The 13,198-nt window shown below is 42.1% G+C and overlaps 2 protein-coding genes across 5 annotated transcripts in view; both read left to right on the top strand.

The window, feature by feature from the left end:
• The window catches only part of suco (SUN domain containing ossification factor), a 44,533-nt gene extending 39,091 nt beyond the window's left edge, over positions 1-5,442 (top strand). For 3 of the 4 annotated variants that reach the window (XM_031753760.2, XM_031753758.2, XM_031753761.2), the window contains 4 exons: positions 465-619; positions 837-928; positions 1,716-1,771; positions 2,199-5,442. In XM_031753760.2, coding sequence (XP_031609620.1) covers positions 465-619; positions 837-928; positions 1,716-1,771; positions 2,199-2,759 — 864 coding nt within the window. In that variant the 3' untranslated portion in view covers positions 2,760-5,442. The remainder of the gene's footprint in view (positions 1-464; positions 620-836; positions 929-1,715; positions 1,772-2,198) is intronic. The other variant, XM_031753759.2, reaches the window with a different exon arrangement.
• Positions 5,443-7,359: 1,917 nt separating this feature from the next.
• Positions 7,360-13,145, top strand: mysm1 (Myb-like, SWIRM and MPN domains 1). The gene is made up of 20 exons (XM_031753762.2): positions 7,360-7,486; positions 7,680-7,752; positions 7,831-7,901; positions 8,250-8,324; positions 8,421-8,505; positions 8,656-8,754; positions 8,957-9,476; positions 9,556-9,790; positions 9,871-10,001; positions 10,106-10,209; positions 10,302-10,379; positions 10,469-10,551; positions 10,643-10,697; positions 11,365-11,415; positions 11,509-11,583; positions 11,684-11,872; positions 11,979-12,111; positions 12,265-12,370; positions 12,501-12,558; positions 12,673-13,145. Exons 1-20 carry the CDS (start codon positions 7,431-7,433, stop codon positions 12,967-12,969), a joined length of 2,574 nt encoding a protein of 857 aa, XP_031609622.1. The 5' UTR covers positions 7,360-7,430; the 3' UTR covers positions 12,970-13,145.
• The last annotated feature ends 53 nt before the right edge of the window (positions 13,146-13,198 follow it).

Raw genomic sequence — 13,198 nt, 5'->3', positions numbered from 1 at the left:
GTCTCGTTGTTTTTTGTTTATTTAAAGTCTTTGGCTTCTTCCAAAACACGTGTAGAGTTTGACTTGAGGGGAAAGCATTTTTCTGACCTGAATATTTCAACATGTTTGGCTTTGACTTTTCACCAAAAGCACATTTTCTGAGCCCACATGGATTAAATGCAGTTACAGTAAAAAGGATAGAGGATAAAGTTTGTGTATCCTTTCTAGAATAACAACTTGTGGGTAGTTTGTCCTGGTTTTTCTTTCTTTCTTTGTTTGTTTTTTTTTAAATACACTGGGCCTTTTGCATACAGTGTTTAGGCCAAACTAAAAGTGCTTTTGGAGTAAAGTCATGGAGGACATGGTACAAAACATCACAACTGGGGAAAGGACCACTCACTGTATCATAAGTCGACGTAGCTGTTGAATGTTTGTGATGTGTTGTGCATTGTTTCACTGTTGACTGCTGAACTCGTCCTCTGCAGGTATCGGACCGTCAGAGCTACCTGGTGGTCTCTCTGGTTCTGTGTCTATTTCTGGGGATCCTGCTGTGTCTGCAGTGCTGCCGCAGCTCGACCCCCAGCCCCAGCACCAACTCTACTGCTCTTCCCAAGAGCAACCACTACCCCAGCCCCAAGAGGTTTGTCACCCACATGCATGAATAGGATATTTTATTTCTGAAGCTTTGCTATGACATTTGTTAAGTGTTGTTCAGTGTTTTCCTATTAGACTGAATACTGAAGCTGTTGTCTGTCAGTTGCTGTCATTCCCGCCCTGCTACTAACTGTAGAAAGATTGACAATCAAGGAATGAATGTGGCATCTTGTAAATGTCAGTCATTTTTCCCCCCTTATCAGATGCTTCTCCTCTTACGATGACATGAGCCTGAAGCGCAGGGTGACCTGCCCGCTTGTTCGCTCCAAGTCGTTTCACCTGTCCTCTACAGAAGGTAAGAGGTCTTCTTCCTACGTGCCCATTCACTTTTCAAAAATCTCTCCTCCAACACACTTTTGTTTTACCCATATCTTTCCTCCCTTTGATTTTCCACCTGAAACATAAGCAGCATTGAGATCTGAAACTACAGTCACGCTGCAAACCTCATCTAATCTTGCCTTTAGGCACTTTCAGGCTAACTGCTTTTGATCACTGCGTCTATTGCCACATAACTCTCCCCATCCAAACACTACTTAGCCTTGCTTTATTCTCTCCATCGCTCACTCTTTGTACCTCTGCTGTTGCTTTTAAGAAATGTTGCCAGGTTTAGTGACTGATATCCCTCTTGTTGCCACCGCCTAAAGCAACACACGCCCACAGGGAAAGGCTGGTGCAAGCAATAAGTATCAGCTCTTGAAACCTTAAACTCCCTCTGCTGTTCATTACCCCCTAATGACGTGCATGCGTATGTGTGAGAGAGAGTTTGCCCTTGAGGGTGGGAGGCTGTCATTGCCAGCTCGCCACATGCAGGCATAAGGAGCGTAATAATAGAGCACAATGCTTTGCTGGCTCATGGTAGACATTTGCAAGTAGTATTCCTTAATAAAAACAACACCTGCTTTTCTATGATTTCAGCCTCAATTATTGTGCTAAATCTTGTTTTGACAACAAGCTATTACTACAATATGGATTTATGCCTTTTCATCTGTAAAACTACTTGCAAGGTCGCTTCATGCTTATTACATGTATGTATTCCTGTATCCCATTCCATCATTAACCTAGCCCCTTTCTCCCCTCCCCAGTAGGTCCAGATGACTTGTACATTGTAGAACCTCTAAGGTTTTCTCCAGAGAAAAAGGTACAGTGTCTGTTGGCTGTGATGGCCATCGTATACAAGTACTGTGTGTTTTTGTAGTCTCAATGAGTCTTTCTAATACGTCTGTTTTAGAAAAGGGAATTCCTTATTTTGTGGAGTAAATGAGATGAGGTATCAGCTGAGCAGTGAAAAGAATTAGCGAAATGCCCCTTAGCAACTTTTTGGCTTGCAGTGTGTGTGTATTTGTTTGTACACTGCCAGCTTTATTCGCCTCAAGTTTTTAATATTTTTAGAGAAGCAGATTGAGTAATGTGTTTTTGTTTTTCCCCCTCATTTTTAAATTCCATCATTCCCTTTTGAACTTTCCCACCTTCCTCCGGCTATTGTTTGTGACTTAACATTATTAGATGTTTAGTTTGCTGCTGAACTTTCTTAAATAATTTCTCCATCTCTTATGTTTACCTTGCAGAAAAAACGCTGCAAGGCAAAGTCTTTGGACAAAGTTGAGACTCTGAAGGCATTCGATCCTTCTGCTCTCCTCACTAACGGGGATCCCAAGTGTAACGGCTTTCACCCGTGTCTCCCTGCGCCACCATCCTCAACACGCCCCCTTCCTCTTCCTCCTCCTCCTCCACCTCCTCCTCCCTTGCCTCCTCCCCCTTCAACACCCCAGGTGTTATTGCCCCGTCGTGCCTCCAAGGAGTTCCCCTCAGAGACTAGCAGCTGCAGCTCGTCCACCCATTCTGAGGAGTCGTACGCTAGCCGGCTCCCCCCTCCCTCTCCCGTCTTCCCCGCTGATGGCGTGTGCAACGGCCACGGCCTTTCTTTCCCCCTCAGCCAGCCGGTTGCTAAGTCCCGTCAGGAGAAGCGCTCAACGAAGCGGCGGAAGTCTCGACAGACCGAGCTGCAGTTCCCGCACATGCCAGCGGGGAGCGTTGGTTCTCTGCCCAGCCTGCAGCAGCTTATGAAGGGAAATAAGGAGATGAGTGTCGGGACCATCGGGGTGACAGCCGTCACCGGACATGTCTGAATCCTCACGCGTCACCTTTACACGATTATCTGCTCACACCTGTGCACACACTACACGGTAGCAGACATGACAGACAGAAGAGGTCTTACCACATCCCAAAGAACCACATTTCCCATGAGCACCCAGGCGCACCGTGGAACTGAATTGGCTATGGCAGCAGTAGCTCGATGTCATTCAGTTCTTATTCACTCCTGTCAAAGACCCGTTTACGGTTATGTGCCTTTATATCTGTTCTAGACCTTCTCTTAAAAACATGAAATTTAAACAGTTGTTGATGTGCACAAAAAGACACTGTGATAGGAAGTGAAACACCAAGAAGAGTCAAAACTATTGATGTGTGTTTGAGAGATTTTATTTTATTTTCATTTTTCTACTGGATAAGCACATTTGACCCATGAAAGTGGAGCACCAGTGAATTCATTTCCCCACTCTGAGCACAGTGAGGAGAGGTGCTGGTCTCAACTCTGTGTTCCTTGAAAAGTATTAGGCTGCTCTTTGGGATGAAATATATCATTATAAAGAGGACTGTGGAGCATGACAAATGACTTCTCTTATCCTTATTTCCTCCTGTCTTTCTTTGCCATCATTTAACCTTTTCCATCCTGCCTTAGTCTCGAAATGACTGCAGGTGTTTGTTTGGGACCAGTGGGTAAAACCGTCTCGTTCTCACCTTCTGTCTCTGTCAGTTTGTTCCAAACCAACCACGAGAGCTGAATGAAGAAAAGTCTACATGAATGTGTTAGCCCTTTTCTTTTCTTTTTTTAAGTGTCTCATTTAACTTCATAAAACAAATACAGTAGCAGCAGTCCAGCTCCTGTAGACCCTGCTCAGTTAGTTTGGGCTGGGCCCAAAAACGCTGTCACATTAGATTTTGTAACTGATAAAACAGCTCAGAGGCAAGAAGCTGTAATATAATTGTTTCATTACTTTTACAGTTCTTTCATTTGTAACTGAGCCATGTTTCTCTTAGCATTGCTGGTTCGGCTTGTTTGAGTTGCTGTCAGAGCCAGTATGGGGCTAAGTGTTTCCTGTTAAGGGCACAGTTTACTGTAGGGTAACCTTGGATAACGGAGCTGAATGTTTACACACACACGCACACCCTCTCGTGGACCTTGCAGATGGGTCTGACAGATCAGCTTTATTTATCTATTTATTTATTTAAATGAACAGAGAATTTTCTAATCTAGTTGCTGGTTTGCCAGTCTCCCAGTCTTGCAGCGTCACAGTGGCTCAATGCAAGTTTGTTACATAGACTTATTACTCAGTGGTACTGACACATACAGTCATGGTGGATGGCTCAAACACATTTGCTTTCTTTCGTTTTATCTTACCTTATAACAACTTCTAATTGTACTCAGCTCAGCCTGAAATATCGGACACCAATCGCATTTTATATCCAACAGAATAACAGTTAGAGGTTACATGTATGTTAGGAACACGCTGCTGCTTCTGTGTGTGTTCAGAGCTGCTGGAAAGTTGGAGATGCTTTATTTAGGAAAAAAAGAGGCTATAATGATGACTGTAGTACTGTGCTGTCGTCTTTGCCTTTTCAGCATCTCTGCTGGATTGGCTAACTGATTTTATGTTACCCTGGCTGTTTTGTTAATGTATATTCAATATAACAATTCAGCAAAAACACTGCAGGAAGTTGCAGATTTGACAGGAGCATATTTGTTTTTGTTTGCTTTTAAAGAATAAATTTAATAGGGTTTTTTTTTTTATCCCCCTCTCTATTTATGCAATTTCATAAAGGTTCTGCATGGTTGGCGTTGGACATCTTGACAGACAGAATTTTCTTCTAATGCTACCATCCCATAAGAGTGTCATTACCTGTTCTGACCAGCTTCTACTGCTCTTCTTTCCTTACATATCTTTATCCAGAAATGTCACCTCTGACCCCTTGTGCACGACTTCTGTCTGTGACTGTGAAGAAAACTTTAAATATGCCTGCTTTGATAAACCATTCTACCATGTTCCTATTAGCTTCAAATGCTTGTTCATTCTGCTTGCCTGCTTTTCTGTCTAGCTTTTTTTTCTTGCGCATTCTTACTCTGGCCGTACACTCCTTTTACGTCTTTTATTCTCTTGTCATCGCTCTTTGATGTCACGTGTTTGCCCCACATCGAATGACAGCAGTGGTTTGTGAGGAAGAAATTAATTGTTGCTGAATAAAAGGGAACGCAGTAAAGATTAATCCAATTCAGAACACTATTAATGTGATTACTTATGTTCCAGGAGCTCAGCAAATCCAGAGTATGTGTTTTTGTTTTTTTTGTTTGTTTTTAAATCCCTGTTTGAATGTGTAATATGTTTGTGTGTAAACCTGTACGCATGTGAGATTATTTTTTTCTTGTCTCGTGTGTGTGTGTCTGTGTTATGAAAAAGACTACTTTAAATCGATTTAAACACATAACACGGCAAACAACAAGAAAGCACTTTGAGAGAAATTCTAAACGCTCAGTGTGCACTTTGTATGACTCCTTATGCCTTTTTGTTTTTCTACCCTTTATGTCAAGTGCTACCTTCTCTCTGTCTCTCTCTCTCTCGCCCTCTCTTTGTCTCTGTGAGTACTCTGAAGAGCTGCACAGTATTTTTGAGCAGGAGTGAGTTACTACAAAAAACTGTAGTGCCATTAGAAACTGTGAATTCTTTCTAAATAAAATGTTTTTGTTTCTTTGTCTTTCATTGGTGTCGTTTCATTTTCTCATTTGATGGATGTTGGTAAAGAACTATGAGATTTAAACAGATTTTAGCATAATTGCTATTTTACGTCTGTTGTCCCTAGGCAGGAAACATTTTAATAAAGAAAAGTAGTGATAGCAGTATACAGATTTGGGTATATACACATACTTCATTCATAGAACCCCATCCTCAGTTTTAAAAGTAATTTGACAGTTGACTTAAAAAGCAATTAATGGCCATATGACACCTGTTGCTTTGTTCTTTTATGATAAAATGAGTATCAGGAGCGACCACATCAACAATCTGGCGCATTCTTAAAAAGAATGAATACGCTGTCCAGCTCAGCAACACCAAGAAAAACCCTTCACAATATCTAACCAAATCAGGAACACCCTCAAAGAGAGAGGCATGTCCTCAATTTACAATTAAGAGAAACTTTCAAAAATGCAAATACAGAGGGTTTATAAAAAGCTGTAAACCACTGGTTACAGAGCAAAATGTGGCGAAGGTAAGGAACACATGACACAAAGGATACTGCATCATCTGTCAAACATGGTGGGGGCAATGCTGTGGCATGGGTGTGTATAGCTGCCACATTAAATGGATCATTAGTTTATTGATGTGACTGCTGACAAAAGTAGCACGGGGCTATACTCTCTCCTCAGATTCAGCAAAATTATGCAAAAACCGATCAGACAGAGCTTTATAGTGCTAATGGATAATAACTCAAAACCGTCTCAAGGCAAATGGCATAGTCCAAGTCAGTGAAGATCCCTGAAGAAGGAATAAGGTGGTTGTGGTAAAGATCTAGCACAGTATCTCAAGGGAAGGGAAACAGATTCGGTCATATCAAAATGCTGTAGATATCACCAAATGTGGATATGCTGCATCTGAAAGGATTCTAAACCTCTGGTAGACAATGAATGTAAGTTTTAAAAGGAATCCTCATATTTAAAGCTGTTTTCTTTTTTCACTGACTTTCAACCCTCCCCGGGCTTTTATGCCTACTCATTCCTATGAGTTTCTAGGAAATCACTATCCAGCTATATTACGTTGGGGGAAGAAATCTATCAATAAAATATATAATATTACATATGTAATAGCAGTATATGTTTTAATTTGATGAATTAGAAGTCTAATAAAACTGAACATTAAAGTGCACATCTTATGCTAATTATTATTTATTTACTTATTTATCTTGCGGCGAGCATCACAATGATTCGCGGTCTAAAATGAGCCATTTTTACCTCCTCTTACTGCAGGGACAGCTTCCCTTTAGGCTGACTTGCTGCCGCCATTAAACAGAAGGTTTAAGAGTGGGTAGTTGGGGCTGTTGTGCTCATGATATCCTGTAAAACAGCGGTCCCCAACCTTTTTTGCCTCACGGACCGGTTTATGCCCGACAATATTTTCACGGACCGGCCTTTAAGGTGTCGCGGATGAATACAACAAAATAAAACTAGTACCGGTACCGAAAAAAAGAAGATTTATTCATAACACACGTGAAAAGACCCAGGAAAACCGAGTTAACGATAAAAACGGTAACAAAACAACGCTGAAAACTGATAAAAACCCTGAAAACCATACATTTCACACCTGAGCCTCAACTCTCGCGGCCCGGTACCAAACGACTCACGGACCGGTACCGGTCCGAGGCCCGGGGGTTGGGGACCGCTGCTGTAAAAGGTCTCATGACATGACATATGACATCATATAGATCCAAGAGAAGAAATAAGCGCATTTAGAGCACTCTGAAGCCTGAACCTTAGGCTAACAAGGTTTTATTATAAGCGTCCAATATAAATAATAATAAAAAAGCATAATAAGCCCACTTTAAGGTGAATTTAAACCAGAAGGTGGCAGTAAAGCAACATTAAACGTATTAAACGACATCCAGCCACAGGGTGTCGCTGTGAGTCACACTGCCCTCTGTTCTCCTTCAGCGCGCCTTCTCTGTTTTCTCTCAGCTGTTTACGTTTATCGAGTAACATGGAGGACGAGGTGGATGTTGACATCGAAGGAGATGACTTTGATAACAATATTGGGTAATAACGCCTGCTTATTTGGATTAATTGATGGCTGTGCTGTTTGGTGGGCTTCTGTGCTGTGGTCTACGCGAGTTAGCGGTGACCCGGATGTTGGCGCAGGCAGGATAACAGCAGCTGGCATTAGCTCTGTAGGCGGCTGGATGGTGTGCGTCTGCTCTGCTGATCACAGCTTCTTTCCTCGCTGTTTTAGGGAGATGGACGGAGGAGGTTTGGTGCAGGAGCAGTTCATGCAGCCTACGGGGAAGAGCAGCGCCTGGATATTGGTATGACTTCTTCAAGCTCAGTTGTTTTTCTACCTGCGTCGGGTGCTCGTGTTGACTCTCCGTCTCTCGTTTGTACAGCCCTGGGAGCTGGACAGCTCCATCAGCCCGGAGAACAGAGAGGTGATAGAGAGGATGCTGCTAGAGGAACAGTATCCTTTTACTGCCTTTAAACGCACCACACAGTGATGCATTGAGGTTAACTACAGGAATCACAGGACGCAGCTGGGAGCTAATAGCTAATATTAGCCCATGCTGTGGGTAATTTAAATATACAGACAGATGACAAATTAAAAGAAAAAAAAAAAGTAACGCTTGACCTAGTAAATGGAATTATAGTGGGGTAATGTGTTATATGTTATGTTCACTTGTCCTGTTAGTGCACGAGTAACTGAAAACATCTCAACGTAGTTTCAACCAGTAGCTACATAGATTTAGATAGTTTAAATACTAGTTTTGTTGCTGGTTATGAAATCAGTTGTCCTTAACTATAATTGAAGATATTACCTGACAGGTAAGGAGATTCCTGACCACATTTGGCACAGTGATGCTCACAAAAACCCCAAAGTGAAAAAGTGAGTGATTTCTTCCATCAGCCTTCACCATGATCGCACTACACTGATTCCTCATTTGCTTGGTATTCATGAACCCCTCTATGTGTGGACATTTAGGTCTCCGGCCAAGAACCTGGCTTCGTCTTCTGGTTCAGCCTCTCGATGGTCCCAACAGGAGAAAGAACTGTTTGAGGAAGGCCTGGTATGCTTCCTCTGCAAGTTAACTTTTGTGTCTGAAATATCATTTCTGTTTGGGAAGGTCGGCCTTTAATGGATTCAATAATTGTTTTAAGTGAGTCAGATTGTGTGTATTGTTCAAATTGTTAAGTTGCTGAGGTGTGTTGTTCTACAGGCTCGGTTTGGTCGAAGGTGGACTAAGATTGCTAAGCTTATGGAAAGCCGTACCGTTCTTCAAGTCAAGAGTTACGCCAGGCAGTATTTTAAACATAAGGTAAACATAAGTCCACCTGGATTATACTAACAGCACAAGACAGGTTTCTGTTATGTAAGCTTAATTGTAGTCATCCGCAGATATAAACCTGCAATTTAGTCAAACTACATATGCTCATATGCAACCAGAATGAGTCCTTAGCAATGGTATGTTGGAAAATAAAAGTAAAGAATAAAGAGACTTTCGTATACACATTTTTCAGGCAAAATCAGAACCTGGTCCTGCGGCTCCCTCTGTAGCTCCCATAATACACCTACAACCTCCTCAGCCCACCTCCAGTCAAGTGTCTACTCTTGCCAACGCTGTCCGCATAGAGAAGCTTTCTGACGATGAGGATGAGGATGTAGACATCACTGACGACATGAGTGATGATGAAGAAGGCAATAAACTGCTGGCAGTCCTCAGTAGTGACTGTGGGCCTGAGGAGAAAACAGACTCTGGGAGTCAAAGCCCCACAGAAGAACATGTAAGTTTGAGTGGGGTAGAGAGCATCCAGGAGACGAAGGAGAAACCCAGCCACAGCTCTCTTTCTCCACAAAGTCTTCAACTCTCATCTTTCCCTGGTTGCTCAGAAGATCCTGGAGTAACAGAGCAAGATGAGAAGGTCAACAAGATGGCATCGGTATTTCCACAAAGCTGTCAGACACCCCCTCATACAGACTCAAAGGAGATGTTTTCAGCAGGGATTGCTCAACTGGAAGAAGCCTACAGTGATGGAATGGGTGCTTCACACTTACTGTGTTTTGTGTATTTACCTCACAGTCATAGGACAAATTAATAACACACATTTTGATCTCCTAGATTCTGCTGACAAGTTTGAGAAGAATCTAAATGATAGACCATACAAAGACCAGGAGGAGGAGGAGAATGAAGATGATGAAGAGGAGGAGCTGAACGCCCCTGAACAAGAAATAGAGATGGACACAGAGACCATCACCGAGGATGAGAAGCAGGCTATCCCAGAGTTCTTTGAGGGGCGACCATCAAAAACCCCTGAAAGATATCTGAAGATTAGAAACTATATCCTGGATCAATGGTAAACTAAGCATACATGTTCGATATCTTTGTTTACACAACTTTGCACAGAAAGTGGTTATTACTGTTTTTGTCCACTAGGTTGAAGAGCAAGCCTAAGTACCTAAACAAGACATCGGTCCGCCCTGGTCTAAAGAACTGTGGAGATGTCAACTGCATTGGGAGAATACACACCTATCTGGAACTCATTGGAGCAATCAACTTCAACTGCGGTAAGTCTGTGTCTCTGAATCTTTTACAGTATCTGGTTTTGGTCTTCTGATCTGTGAATTTTTATCTTCTTTTTGATGTTAAAGCTCTGACTTCCTTTTTGTAGAGCAAGCTGTGTACAATCGTCCAAAGGTGATGGACCGCTCCAAGCATAAGGAAGGCAAAGATGTACTGGAGGCCTATCAGCTCGCCCAGAGGCTGCAGAGCATGGTAGGTACCCATAAAGCAATAGACTCTGACACTGGAAGCATTTAAATTTTAAGCATGCCAGAACTTGACTTGTAACTTCTGACTGGTTGTAGCGAACCAGGAAGCGGCGTGTGCGGGACATTTGGGGGAACTGGTGTGATGCTAAAGACTTGGAGGGACAGACATATGAGGTATGGACACTGCACAACAACTTTTAATCAAATTACGACATAGATTGTTACTAATGATGTTTACTGATTCTGTGTTTTTTCTTTATCAGCATCTAAGTGCAGAAGAATTAGCTCTGCGGAGAGAGGAGATGAAGAAGCAGCCTAAACCTTACAAAATGTCCAGATACCGAGGGTGAGCACAGTGGACTGATGCAAAATGTACCAAATTATAAACACAAGGAGGTTTATGATGTGGATGTTTATAATGCCACTCTATCCACCAGCTCTTTTGACCCCTTCCAGCTGATTCCCTGCAGATCTTTTGAAGAGGATATAAAGGTCAGTGATCATTCTTATCAAGATTTTTCACCGATACACTGACTAACCACACCACTTTAAAAAAAAAAAAAAACCCTGAAAAATCCTGGATGTGTCTGTAATTGGCGTGGCCTCCATTGATCAGGCTTGTTCTGTTGCATCTTGCAGATACAGAATGGATACTAGAGTATTTGTCATGTTTCTTGAGAAATTCTTCAGGAGATTTTTCAGTGTAATTAGTCCAACTGGGGTAGACTAATGGGGAAGTGCCATTTTCATGGGGATGGGGAATGCTTAATCTGCAGTAAATGGGTGGTACATGTCAAAATTACATCCACATGAATACCACCACAGGACTTCTAATGGTGCCTTTGCTCCAATTGAAAGCACACATCCCAGGTTAGGTGGGCAAAGCTAAATTCAGTGTGATGTCAGTGTGTCTGTTGTTGGTCCTGTGATGGACTGGCAGACTCTCCAGGGTGCTCATTGCCTCTTGCCCTATGTCAACTGGAATATACTTCAGCCCAGCCTATGTTGGATAAGGAGTTAAGAAAATAGTAGGTGACTGGGTTATTAGATATACCTATATTTATATTTTTTATATATTTTTTTGTTCCATAAACTAAGAGGATCCTTTCTCCAAAGTAGTCATCAATTATTCTAAGCTGTTCTTTACTGATCACCCTAGGAACCATTCCAGGTTATAGTCTGTGCTGAGACTCTTCTCATCATGGATATGGTATGTTATACACACAATCACAAGCTGATTAGTTTTTTTCATATATGTACAACAGGTTTTACCTATATTGACAGATAACTTTTCTGTAATCAGCATGCACACGTGTCAAGGGGGGAAGTCATTGGTCTGCTAGGTGGAACTTTTAATGAAGAAGCAAAAGTACTGAAGGTAGGTCAAGAAGTCTGAACCAATGTGACAAACAGGATAAAACTTTTAATAACATTATATTCAGAAAAATATATTTTGTGATTAATAAATCTGTGTTTAGATCTGTGCAGCAGAGCCATGTAACAGTGTGAGCACAGGTCTGCAGTGTGAGATGGATCCAGTGTCTCAGACACAGGCCTGTGATGTGCTGTCATCCCTGGGATTCAGTGTAGTGGGCTGGTACCACTCGCATCCCTCCTTCCACCCTAACCCTTCACTGCGAGACATAAACACGCAGCACCAATTCCAGGTAAAATTGACTGAATGAAATAAGTTTGCACCTGACTTACTTGTGAACTTCTGGTTTTATTTTCACTTCTGGTATTATTATTATTTATTTATTTTTAATCTTTCAGAGTTATTTTTCACGTGGTGGAGCCCCGTTTATTGGGATGATAGTGAGCCCATATGATCCAGCTAACGCCTCCCCCCACTCCCAGACGACCTGCTTATTGGTAAAAGAGAACCAGGAGCCTTCAGGCCCCCAGAGTAAGTCTAACACACACGTACATGACTCAAACTTCAAAACAGCTAAGATCAAGAGGCTTTGAAATCAAGCTGACAATGTAGGTCAGTGATTTTGTGTACGCAGTAACACACTTTATCCTCTGGCTCAGTCTCTCAGCCTCTGTTCCTCCCCAGAGCTGCCGTACAGATTCGACTTCCTGTCATCACAAGACATCCCCAACTGGGAGCAGACGATGAGGAGGGCTCAGTGGATCATCCACAAATATTCTCAAGCACCAGGGTGAGTGAGACACAAGTCTGTATTGTCGAATCTTGAACTGATGCCCCAAAGCTGATCCTAAATTTTATTGAAATTTTTTTTGGTGGTGTGTCTAAGCATTTTATTTTTTATTTTTGCTGTGGCTGGTCAGGAGTGTGCAGATGGACAGACTATTCCGGAGAGACTCCCATCTCACATGTTTGGAGAAGGTCAGTTCGACCATCAGTCCTCCCAGTTTGCAAATTTCAGTGACTATATGGACTGACTTTGAGCTGCTTTTACTGTTTTAATGTCTGCCTAACTACACAACCTTCCCCATGTAGATGCTGGCATCACTGGCAAGGTACTTGGAACCCCTCCCAGATGAGGTGGGAGACTCCTTTCTCACCCAGATCCAGGCCCTTTTCAAGTCTGACTTTATTTCCAAGCAGCAGTTGCCTGATTGTGAAGAAGGAGAACCTTTAAATATCTCATCCAAACTGGTGGACTCGGGCGAACTAACTTTTGATCAGCCAATCAGCCCAGAGGAAGAGAAGGACCAAGGAGACTCTGAGACTACTGGCAGCACAGTGTTGCATCTAGGCTCTGTATTGTCAACCGAACATGACTATTTACTGTGAATAACCATACAGCACCATACTTAATAGTGAATGACACTTTCTGTGAATACATTGTGGTATTCAAATAATTTTTTACTGGGTGTGTGTGAGATAGAGTTTTTGCCAGTGAAGTTATCATGAACGTTTTCTCAGTTCAACAGATTTCTTTATGACATCAAAATAAAAATCTATTTTTATATTTTGGGTCTTTTTTATGTGTGTTTTAGAATATGTGGTGGCTAAGACATTC

Source organism: Oreochromis aureus, linkage group 23, assembly GCF_013358895.1.
Source record: "Oreochromis aureus strain Israel breed Guangdong linkage group 23, ZZ_aureus, whole genome shotgun sequence".
Classification (NCBI taxonomy): Eukaryota; Metazoa; Chordata; class Actinopteri; order Cichliformes; family Cichlidae; genus Oreochromis; species Oreochromis aureus.
This window is presented reverse-complemented; position numbering and strand designations above follow the sequence as displayed.